Source organism: Apodemus sylvaticus, chromosome 2, assembly GCF_947179515.1.
Source record: "Apodemus sylvaticus chromosome 2, mApoSyl1.1, whole genome shotgun sequence".
In the NCBI taxonomy this organism is placed as follows: domain Eukaryota; kingdom Metazoa; phylum Chordata; class Mammalia; order Rodentia; family Muridae; genus Apodemus; species Apodemus sylvaticus.
The window spans coordinates 31,958,059-31,970,808 of NC_067473.1; the positions used below are offsets into that span (position 1 = coordinate 31,958,059).

Consider the following 12,750-nt stretch of genomic DNA (forward strand, 5'->3'; position numbering starts at 1 on the left):
AAATACCACAGAGAACTCCCACCTCAGCCGATTTCCAGAGCGCTAAGCTCTCTTTCCTTTGGATCTTCGCTCACATTGAGTAGATTTTTCTTTTTTTCAACAAGAAAGTCATTCCACCTCACCATCTGCTATTTTTCAGTAGTTTTATTAAAAACTGAGTATTTCAAATGTCAACACAAAATAGTTGAGGACATCTTTACAATAGCCTTAACTTCCCAGATGCATCTACAGACTCACTCTTTTGGAGAATGAGAGGTAGTTTTGTTTGAGATTAAACTGATGTGAATTCCAGAACTATGGAAGAAAGTGGAAATGCCCAGACCCAAACCAGCCAGAACTAAGCATGTGGGCCACCAGGGCAGTGGAGGAAACAGACTCTTTCTGGGTAAAGGCAAAGAAAGGTCGTTCTTACAGACACTGTTTGTCCTGCTAGTTTAACCTTAGGTCTTGGAGGCCCGTGGTGCTGGTGTGGTCCCACTGGTTTTGACACTGATGTTCTATTAAAAAAACTTCAGATTACCTTCTTTCCAGAGGCTCCATCTTCCCCTGGAACTCCGGGCTGTCCTGGGAGCCCCACTGTGCCTGGCTCCCCCTGGTGGATAAAAAAATAATATTTTATTTCAAATGACATATCCTTAAAGTGGACCTCATTTTGAGGTATTGGCTATATTGGAGAAACGCCTCTGAACAAAGAAATGTGATTAGCAATGAAACTTCTCAACTTTGGGGAAGTTATCTAATACCTCTGTTTTTTTAGTCTTTTGAGTGGATTGAATTGTGATAGCCCTGAAGAGGTGAATGTAGTTGGAAATAGGGTCTATTTTTATTAGGTATTATTTTATTAGGTATAAAGGTTATTAAGGTAAGTCCTAGCTCGGTATGACTGGAATCATGATGGGAAGATGATATGGCACTATAAAAACAGGCAAAAAGTCTGAGACATCAGAGGCAAACAGGAAGAGGTGCAGCAGTCACAAGCCTAGGCATGCTGAGAACTGACAACCATAGTGAGAAGCCAAAAAGAGGCCAGGAAGGATTCTTCCCTGTAGGGTTTATTGAAGGCATGGCTATAGAGATCTTGATTTCAGACTTGTAGCCTATAGTGTTATGAGACAATAGATTTCTAGTTTTCCAGGACACCCTGTTTAGGGCATAGTCATATCCACTCAAAAAAAAAAGTCTTTTATTGGACTAAAAAAAGCTAATTTTAGAGAGACTACCTTGTGTATTGTATGGATTACCCATCAATTCAAAAGCCTATGGCTCATGGCTTAGTCAGGAATTGGAAGGTGGTACATCTGAGAGGAGAAAGAATTCTGGGATAGACCCAGGTGGGCGATGCAATGAGACAAACACATGGTACCTGAGCACAGGTAACCAGCCACATGGCAGAACGTAGATTAAAACAAATGGTTTTCTTAGTCATGATCTAAGGAGAGAAGAGCCTAGCTATACAGCCACGGTATTTGTAAACATATTTTGAATCTGAGTCTTATTTCTGGGAGTGTGGGACTGGGAGGAAGAACCAAGACCTAACTTCTACAATTTAAACATTAAGTCTAATGTAGCAATGCTGTTAGTGAACAGATCTAGTGATTGAAGGCCTCTAGATCAATGTTCTCAACCTGTAGGTCATCCTGCATATCAGACATCCTGCTTATCAGATAATCACAATACATAACAGTAGCAAAATAACAGTTATGGAATAGCAACAAAATAATTTTATGGTTTGGGGGGGGGGGGCTCACCACACCATGAGAAAGTGTCTTAAAGAGTCACAGCATCAGGAAGGTTGAAAATCACTGTTCTAGTTTCTTCCCAGGTAGCAAGGCTCTCATTGGCGCCCTAGCCAAGCCCCACTAAAGCTTCAAATTTTTGGAGAACAGGGTCACTATTTTATACAAAAATTTCAAAACATGACACAATACAACAAAACAAAAAAACAAAACAAAACAAAAGAGAAAGAGACAAAAATCTACCCATTTTGATTTAAGCTATCCAGTTCATTCCTAGATGTTTATTCAAGGAAAGGGGAAAGAATTGTCCAGAGACACTTGAAAAAATGTTTGTAACTTGTAACAGTGAGAGCCTAGAAATAGCCAACATTTCTACCACCAGGAAACCGAGTAAGTAAATTGTGGCCTTGTGCAAGGGGAGGTTTCTTGGCAACAAAAAGAAACAACTATTCAGACACCCTATGAAGTGCATATTAGAATAATTCTGTGTGGAAAGAAGCAACACGTACCTCAGAAGTTGCCAATGATGGAGCAGGTTGTGGTGGGCACATCAATATATAGAAATTAGGGAAGAGTAGAAGAGCAGCTTTGGAAAGGGCTTTTGGTAACTCGAATGAATAATGAATGCCTTTATTATCTTGGTGTCAATGACAAAGTTTCAAGACCATCATTCATATGCCTAAATCTATCAAAGTGTATATACTAAGCATGCTTATTTATTATAGGCAACACTATGAATGGTTATGTTAAAAGGTTGAACCATCCTCAGTGAAAGATTAAGGGAGTGAAGTATCCTTAAAAAGAAAATACCATGTTTACCTTACATAAAGAGTTTACCTAAAAAAAAAAGCTGTGTTTACTTAAAAAAAGAAGTACTTCAACAACTAAAAACTCTATCAGTATATCAGATTAAAACTCTATCAGTATATCAGTATATCAATTAAAAAGGAAAAATTACTACAACTACTTTAGTAGCTATTGAACTTGACTGAAATTCATTACTTATTAAAAATAAATAAAACTGGTAAAAGTTGAAATAGAAGAGAATTTCTTTGACCTAAGGGAGTACTTCAAAGATTTATAGTAATTATCATGCACTTTTGTTTTTATCAAATAATCTAATTTTAGGTAAAAGGAAAAGTAATAAGTACATCAATCAGAAGTAGTAAGAGATTTCAGAGTGACATCATATAAAACTCAACATGACAAAAATTAAAACAAGCCAAGTGCCTGAAGTAGCTAATCAGAAGTTTTTGGAAAGAGAATAATTCATATACTGCCAAGATTTCTTTGGGGAGCATGGGAATGACTTCATGGGGTAAAAATATTTATAGAATAAGTGAAAATATTTTCCTTAAAAGTTAGAAATCCTTACTCTACAGTTGTAAGAACTCAATAGCTGATCTGTTGATTCGATAAGATATTTTATTAAATTTGACAACCTAACCTAATCATAAAATGTGCTAGAATGAAAGAAAGACAAGAGTATTCTTCTAGTTATGTGATGTTATGTTTTCCCCCTTGAGAAAGGCTTTTACATATATCAGATTACGGACATGTATTACCACACAGGTTTATATGGTGCTGGGATCCGAATCCAGGGCTTTCCACATGCTAAGCAAGCACTCTACCATCTGAGCTCTATCTCCAGTGATAAAACATATTTTAAATTCGGCAGAATCAAGACAGGAAGGCAATAGTACATAGAAATACAAATAGACATAGGGAAGAGATTAAAGATCTAAACACTGATTATTGTTAACGTATACAGGTAAACTGATAAAAGATATGGGCGTGATTACAAACCAGTATTTTCAACAGTGAAACAGAGACACATTGTCTATATGGGGAATGCTGTCAATATGAGCTTTGTGTGTAGGGGCGGGGGTCAGTCAGTATAGGAACCAGATCCCTCATACTGACTGACCCCCTCCACACACACAAAGCTTAAGTCCATGTGGATAAAAGATAACTTTACAAAGTAAAGCATAAAATTTTCAGGAAACAATGGGAGACTTTAAGGTGTTTTAAAATAACATTTCAAAAGCACAAGACATAAAATGAGAGAAACACATCAAAATGTCAACTAGACACTAAAAGGATAAATGACAGTTACAACCTAGGGAAAGATATTTGTAATCCTGCCCCCCCCCCAAAAAAAACCTTAGTTATCCAGACATATAAGGAACTCTAACAGTGAACACCTAGCATCACGTACTGAAGATCTACAGGAATCTACAAAGAGAAAAGGGAAGGCCCACCGAGCATATGTGAAGATGATGTTCATTTAGTTTGCAGGGAATAAAACTTAAAATGATGAAATGTATTTTTGTATATTTCAATTTTTTTTCAGTTAATACGAGGCTATGCTGTGAATAAGGAGAGGTGACGTGGTGTCCATGCGAGACAGGATTCCCACAGCACCCAAACAGGGGACTGGGTGTTCTATGACTTTTCAGTAGCACCTTTGTGTGGTTTTTACAAGTCTAGCATATGCAAAAGAAAATGTGGTTATGGCAGAGTATAGGTGAGACAGAAGAAGCAGGAAAGAGGGCGAACATAAAATGAGATATTGTCATACAGTGAGGTTCTTAAGATTACTTAAGTGAGAGAACCTTAAGATTACTGAAAAAAGCGGAATTTAAACCTAGGTGGTCTAACTGATGATCATTAATGTACTGTGGACTGTCTCTCTAAATTGACATATAAATTGCATACTACATGTTTATACATGTACACATATGTATAAATTTATGTCTGTGTACACACACACATATATCATAATTAGCACTTAACATAGTATATATTATATCAAAGCCATGAAAAAATGACACCTTTTATTGCTTTATTAATGCACTAATAATAATAACACAATGTTAGGGTCTTTTGTGATCATCTCTTTATATATATGTCATATGTATGTTCTTCTTAAGCTTACATCTGATATATTCTTCTACTACCCAAAAGACTCTTGCCAATGACAGCCAAACAAAGGAGAAGTTCATAGCTCAGTGTAGCTCACTAGAGTCTATATATCCCCAGGTTAAGTACAGAGCCTATGGAGGGTATATAGCAAATAGCAATTCATCCCTTCAGCAGTATTTGAGGTACACAGGTTGTCAAAACTGGCATCCAATAACAAGCAAGATGAACAAGGTTGCTGACCTGAGGGAAGCAGGAGTTTCATAACAACTTCCAAAAGAAACACCAAGAAAACTGAGCAAATAATAATTATACTTTTCTTCCTAGCCACATTTTAAAGTTAAGAGAAACAAAGTATATACATTTAGATGGTGGATGCATGTTCTTCCTTGCATTCAGGTGTGAACAAAACCTTACATTGTATATTGTAAATGGATTAGCAGCATCTTAGAAGCAACCAACTCACCTTTGGACCCTGTACTCCAATTCCCATTGGTCCTCTAGGCCCTGTGGGTCCCATCTGGCCTACTTCTCCCTGGGATGGAAAGAATATTAAATATTGAAGCAAAATAAAAGTAATACATTCCTGCCTTTGATTTCCACAGAACTTTTGTATATCAACAAAGTAAAATGATCATTATATTTAATCCACACAAACATACACACATGCACAGACACAGTGCTAGTTACATGTGAAGTCCCTTCAGTTACATGGATTTTTATTGCATTTGACTTAAAATAAAGGCATGTGGTATATACCTGTAGGGACGCCTTGAAAAAATAGTTACATTGTCTAACAGTTAAACATTCCCATGGAGAGCCCAGGTACTCTCCGACCAAGAGCAACAACCAGAGACCATCCTGAGCTCTCAGTGGTGAGCCCCAAGTAAAACCTCAAATGACACACACCTATAATCTCAGCACTAGGGAGGCAGACAGACACGGGTGATCCTAAGTGTGAGAGCCTAACCTAATCTACACAGAATCATCTCTTCTTCCCCCACACACCCAAAACAAACAAATAAATGAATCTAAAGGGTAGAAATGATACCGTTCTTTCTATTTGTGTGCTCGAAGGTGTGCAAGCATCTCTGAGACGTATCTTTCTTATTTACTTATTTATCTATTTATTTAACAATGAAGAGTGATTCTTGAAAGTGTATGGATGGTAGCTAATTACATAATAACTGCCTCTTCTCAAGGGATGAAAAAGAATTCCAAATGAAGGGATAATCTGATTCCAAAGTTCAAGGTAAACTCTTACTCTTTAGATTATCCTGTCTCCATCTTTTTAAGGTTCTGGAACTTGAAGCCACTGTGGGAATACTGATGCGAATGCAAGCCCACCAGCCCAGAGAAAGCTGCCTATTTGCACCTTCTCGAGAATTAAAAATATAAACAATATATAAATAAAGGTTATGCAAATAAAAGCATCTTAAAGCAAAAAGAATGCTAGACTAAGTCATTAATAATACCAGTATCGAATGCTCTGATTTTCATGTTAATTCCATCTGTTCTTTTGCAGAGTCATTGAACATTAATCATAAACAACAATTAAACTATAAATGTACTAAACATCTCTGCCATTTAGAAAATTACCTTAGGACCAGGTGAGCCTTGTCCTGGGGGTCCTTGTGGGCCAGGTGGACCAGTTGGACCTTGGATCCCCTTCAGAATAAAAGTTTTAAATGTTAGTGAAATTAAGACACAGAGAACAGTCTTGTGTCCTTTAAAGTGAAAGTTTAGCTCCCCATTACAAATTGACTGGACAGCTGGAAGCTTCTAACCAAATCCCATTGCTTCAGTACAATGCACATCCTTTCCTTCTATGATAGTAAGGGAGATTTCACTTAGCCCACACGAATACATGGAGTAAATCTCATGCTTCCAGTAAACAACTTTAATCCCAGGATTTGGGAGTCAGTAAGAGGACAATCTCTATGAGTTTGAGGGCATCATGATCTATAGAGTGAATTCCAGACCAGTCAATGCCTACATTATATAAGACCTTGTCTCAAAAAACAGAATCAAATCACATGCTGCCTCACCCCTCATAGAGTCAGATGTGGTTAATTGGCCTTACTGTGGCTGTTAGGATGGGCATGTGGAGTGATGTATGCGAGTACTCATTCATTCTAAAGGAAGAGTACTCTGTCTTTCTCTTCTTCCTGTGGATGGGGTTAAGCCATGTGGTAGCCATGCAGATGAAGAAAGCTTCCCAGGGAGACAGATTAACAAGAATGAAGATGCCTGGACCCTTGATGACACTGATGAACACAGCCTCTGCCCCAGCTTGCAATTTTCAATATAAAAAGGGAAATTCCATAGTGCTAAACAAATCCACAGCTTTTTTCTGCATATTTGTGTGTGTGTGTGTGTGTGTGTGTATGCACAGAGTTTTCTTTTTTAAAAAAAGATTTATTTGCTTATTTATTTATTTATTATAAATACGCTATAGCTGTCTTCACACACACCAGAAAAGGGCGTCAGATTTCATTACAGATGGTTGTGAGCCACCATGTGTTTGCTGGGATTTGAACTCAGGACCTTTGGAAGAGCAGTCAGTGCTCTTAACCCCTGAGCCATCTCACCAACCATAAACATTTCTTTGTAGAGGATGGGAAGGGGTTTGCTTGTGATTTCCTTTAGTCTGACCTCAGAAGGAGGACTCCAAGGAAGACACTTATACTTTGATTTCTGGTTTGGGGACACGGAGAACTGACTCAGTCCTGAGGAACCTAAAATAGCCTGTGGTAGCTCAAAGAGGCCAGACTGGGATCATCCTGTGTATCCAGAGTTTGTCAGAGCTGAGACATGTAAGAGCTTCCTGTTGATAAAATGCATTACAAGTAGAAAACAAAGGTGGCTTGGAACTCTTTTGAATCATGTCCAGGTGACCAAGAGGATAAAACAGCTGCAGCAGAAAGAACAAAGCTTCAGCAAAAACAGAGGCTGCTAGGAAGTACAGCCGGAGGAAGGTTTTCATCCATATCCTAGGAGAAATGGCCAAAGAGCTAAGGAAAGAGTCCCACTGGTGAGAGGTCAGAGCTCGTGTCTCTCAAACCCTGACAGCAAAAGCCATGTACCACAGAAACAATCTAGAAAGAACTTTCATGTTCTACTGCTAAGTCTCTCTCTAGCCGAGGAGAAAAGAGAACACCTCATCCCCTCCACCCTGTACCAGATAATGAAGGTTAAGAGGGAGTTAACAATCACCAGGTACATTTTTGTTTCCAGGTACAAAACTAAATTTGATATTTGCAACATTCAGCAACCTTAGAACTGCCATTGCGTAAAAGTGTTCCAAAGAGTCTGTGCTCAGCTGGAAACTTCATTAAGTGGCAGGAAAGAGAAGACATGATCCCCACTGGGGAATAATTATTAAAGACTATCAAGAGGAAAACAATAAAATTATGCTTGCTTGCATCCTACAAACTGTAACAGTAGAAACAATGTTTACAAAACACATTAATTGGTACTTATATAATACAAAAACCATCAGCCCTTTTGCTTGGTTAGACAATATAGCTGCTTGTTCTTTTTAAAAATATAGATATTGGGTTTGGAAAGTTGGCTCACTGACCAAGTGTACTTGCTAATCTTACAGAATATTTAAGTTCACAGTCCCCAAATGGCACTGACAATCATTTGTAACTCCAGTCCTCGGGAATCTCAGGCCTTCTTCTGGCTTCCATAAGTAATAAACATGCACATAGCATACATACATACATGTAGGGAAACACTTATACATATAAAATAAAAAGCAAATATCATTCCTTTTTTTTTATGATGGATGAGACTTGAGTGGTCCACATACCTTAGGGAAGCTACAGTAGTTCTAAGAAGGAACTTTTCTAAGTTTTATAGCTACCTACAAGAATCACTCAATGAACAAGGAACAAAATACCATAGCATGTACCTGAAGCATATAGGTACCTATAGGTATCTGTAGAACCATATATGTATCTGTATAAGATTACTTATAGTCTATTTTATTTTGTAAAACACAAAAAATTCTCCAAATATATAATGAAATTTACAGACCATCCAAAGGACATTGTCTCTGGGTTGCTAGAAACAGAATTTCCTCATAAATAGATGAATGGCATAATATATTTCTATGAGCAAGTAATGCAGGAAGAAATGGTGAGCACAAGAATGTGCTAGAATAAGGCTCAGAACAGAAATGAAAGGCTATATGAACGGAGATTAAATTTAAGTTGTATTCATGATATTTCTCTTAAAAACAGTAAATAATGCTTTCTTTGTGCAGAGAAGTTTACAAACACCATTATTCTATTAATTCTCCTACCCACTAAGTGTCAGCCCCATAAAGATATTTTGCCCATAAGTTTTTATTATTTTCTTTTGTAATGAAGAAAGAAATACTAACAAACTAAAAAAAAAAAAAAAAAATAACAATCCCCATCAAGTACTGGCATTAAAGGGATCAGGAGTCCAGGAAGCCACAAGTGGGCGGTCCAGAGCCACAGACCATCTGGACAGACTGATCTGTCTTTGAACTCATCTGAGTCCCATATTTGTATCTCGGCCCCAACAAACCACAAAACTCAGGATGTGTGAGTGCTGCCAGGATCACAGGACCAGAAGGTATCCCTGCAGGGCCCAGCAGACAATCTGCGGGTCTTGTGAGTCAATCTGGTCTCATCATTAGCCAGAATGCCCAGCTCTTAATTATTACCTCAATACTTAGTCACAGAATGACCTGGAGGTGTTCTGCACCTTAATCCTCCTAGCATATTGGACTGGGAACTCTGCCAAGCATGAGGAGGTGAGAAAAGAAGTACTCGCCAACCTCACTGTTTCTTGGGATGACAAATGTGTAGTAATAATGATAAAGAATTCTTAGGAATAAACTTGACATTACAGGTCAACAATGAGATTTGGGATTACCTCACTTTCAAACCTTTTGCTTCTCTCATCACTCGAGGTCAAGGAAGTACTATGAAGTCTTCGGGCCACATCACAATTCAAACCGTAGCCATAAATTTTAATCCAATGTGCTTGCCACTTTGTAACTAGGGCAATAAATCTGTATTTGCTGGGGGCTTTGATTAAATGAGAGTGTGTGGCTAAAGGCGGAGAGTGAGCCATAGCAGAGGTGCTGATGCCCAGGCTCCGCATTTGACAGTTTTCCAGCTTCCCCGAGTAGTAGAAGACTTTAGAAGCAATTCTAGCTCTGAACAAGTGGATGTCCTTTCCCTCTTCCTACCATAAGAGGCCCCATATCCTTTATAAAGAAATCCCATCCTAGGCTGCTTCTGTTTGGCAAGGATGTCTTTATTAAGTCATCACCCTAATTCTGGTATTTATTTAAATCGTACTGCTATAGTTAGGTAGGTGAATGGTTGGGGGGGGTGCTTAAAATAAAAACATGGCATCAAGAGACACATAATTTATCTGTTTAATTCTTTGAAAGTTCTAAAATTATAATAGCCTCCTGATACTATGTTACACTTTCCTGCATTATTCTGAACTTTAACTCCACTGGAATTCAATTGCCAAGTGAACATCAAATGCTTGCAGGCCTGGTCTAAACACATGGACTGGGGTGAAATGTTCTGTGCCAAGAGAGAAAGGCAAATACTGCTTACCTGCTCGCCTTGACTTCCGATGCCAGGAATACCCGCTGGTCCCTGGGGTCCCACAGGTCCCAAGTCCCCCTGTCAAAATATAAGTAGACACAACTTCATTTACCTATGCCTAGAACTGACCTAGATTAGAATCTATCTTGATACTTTAAACAAATTCAACATGGAAAAGTCCAATCTTCTAATCCTTTTTATAATTTATAGTCCAAATGTACCAAAATAATTAGTGGTATATTCAATTTTGTTATCTAAATTGTTTATCTTTAGTGAAATTAATATTATCTATTGTAGTTTTTGACATTATAATATAATTACATCATTTACTCCCTCCTGCCTTGCCTGGTCTACCTTCCCATGTACTCTTCCCTGCTCTCTTTCAAATTCATGATCGCTTTTTTATTCATTGTTGTTATACACATGTATTTATATGTGTATGCATAAATATTACTGAGCATATAAGAACAACTAGAATTTGTATCAATTTACATTTAGTAGCCATTGCCATTTCTCTCACAACACAAACCATCTAAAGTTATTATAAAGACTAAACTCTTTCCTTAGGAATAATATTCAATAATATTTAAATATATAAAATGGTAAAATGTGAGAGAAAATGAGATTTGAGAGACAAACTAGACAAATGTATTTTTAAATTCTTCTAATAATATGTCAAAAAATAAGTATGAAAGAAAGCAAAAGCGAAAGAATTGAAACTTTTCTAAGAAAATACAAGTCCAAGTTTCCAGGGAGGACAGATGTGGTGGTACACACCTCTAATCTTAGCACCCAGGAAACTGAGGCAGGTAGATCTCTGTGAATCAGGTACCAGCCTAGTCTACATAGCAAGTTCCCAGCCAGCCAGGGTTGCATAGTGAAACCCTATCTCAAAAAAATGGTTATGTGTTAGAAGAAACAGTATTGACCATTCAAGTCTTCCTACAAGGTTTTTTTTTTTTTTTTTTTTTTTTTTTTGAGTGCTCATTGTGTTCTAGGTCCAAACAGACCCAAGTTTCCATCCTCAGTAGAGCTTACAGAACAGAGCAATTAGGGGGCAGGTAAAAAGCACATTATTTTGAATCCTAAGCAAGGGAAGTATAACAGCCCTAGAAACGCTGGGCAGGATGGCCTCATTTATGAAAAGGAAGGTAGACATATGAGGAAAGGATTTCAGACAGAACCAATAGCTAGTAGACGAATAATGGTTCACTGGATCAGAAACAGCAAAGAGACCGCATGGATGGGAAATCTGTCAATGAAGACAACTTTGATGTCAGAAAAGTGTGGCAGTGAGCCTGGTAGGGGCATTACTAGGGACTGACATGGTGGTAAGGACACTGGATCTCCTGGAGGGGGGGGTGCTGCGGAGAAGGAGAAAGGGAGAGAGAAAAACTGGAGATGAGTTTCATGCAGGAGAGCAGACGACTTCGAAGGACTCCAGGAGAGACAGTGTGGCTGGTGCCAGCAGGAGTCAGGGAGAGTTCTTGGGTCCTATGTTACTTACAAAGTAGAGATAACAGAATTTGCTCCAACTGGGAAAAAAAAATCAAGAAAGAAGCAAGGTTAGAGGAGAGTGTGATACCTGGAGCTCAATTCCAGACTTGATGAATTGGAAAAGCCTAAAACTGACATCTAGGTGAATATACCATGCGGGAGAGAACTGGATTAGGGACTTCAATTGAAGGGCCCTCACAATACTGACAGTATTTTACACTGTGCCTGGGTGACTTTACCAAGAGACAGAGAATGTCAGAGGCAAGTGCTAGAACTCCATCCTTTAGAGGTAAGAGAAATGGAATTGAGGACTAAGAAGATTATCTAGAGACCAAGAAAAGAGAGAGCTTCAGTGATCTCTCCAGTGAGTGTCTTCAAGTAACAACTAAGAGCTATTCTGTTGAGCAGCGTGGTCAAATAAGCTTTGTGTTTGTTTCGATGGCAATGATATTTAGACTGCATCAGGGTGAGCAGGGGTCTTTTATCAGGATATTTGTCTTTGAGCTTAAGACCTCATTCATGTGAGGCATGCTCTCTATCATGAGATACCTTTTATTTTGACACACAAGTTCTTGTTAACCTTAAGTATATTCCATGGTCCAGTCATGTTTTGAATTTGAGACCACCCCCCAACCTGTCTAAGCTTCTAGAATAGCTGCAAGTACAGGCATGTACCCCCAAGCCCAGTTAGAAAGCCTTTTCTTAGAAGATTAGATAATGAATCTTGACAGCCAAAACAAGGTCTGTTTTAAAACTAAATGTTGCTGCTTTAGTGGCCAATAAACAAGCCATAGGTAATAGGTAAATGACCAGGTATGTCTGTATGCCAATAACACTTGGCTCAAAAAGATAGGAAGGCAACTTGGGCTAAATAGTTATTTATAAACAAAATCACATAATTGGACCAGGCTTTATGTAAATTAAAGTATGTTAAACTTGTGTCAAAGCATGCCCTAGAATAAAAATGTGTCCAGTTTTGATTCAAAGAT

The 12,750-nt window shown here is 38.2% G+C and overlaps 1 protein-coding gene across 1 annotated transcript in view; it reads right to left on the bottom strand.

Annotated features, from left to right (window-relative positions):
- Positions 1–12,750, bottom strand: part of Col28a1 (collagen type XXVIII alpha 1 chain) — a 175,086-nt gene that overhangs the window by 97,484 nt on the left and 64,852 nt on the right. Inside the window, exons 16-19 of the mRNA XM_052173229.1 lie at positions 10,274–10,342; positions 6,258–6,326; positions 5,125–5,193; positions 521–592 (exon numbers count right to left, since the gene is read on the bottom strand). Coding sequence (XP_052029189.1) covers positions 521–592; positions 5,125–5,193; positions 6,258–6,326; positions 10,274–10,342 — 279 coding nt within the window. The remainder of the gene's footprint in view (positions 1–520; positions 593–5,124; positions 5,194–6,257; positions 6,327–10,273; positions 10,343–12,750) is intronic.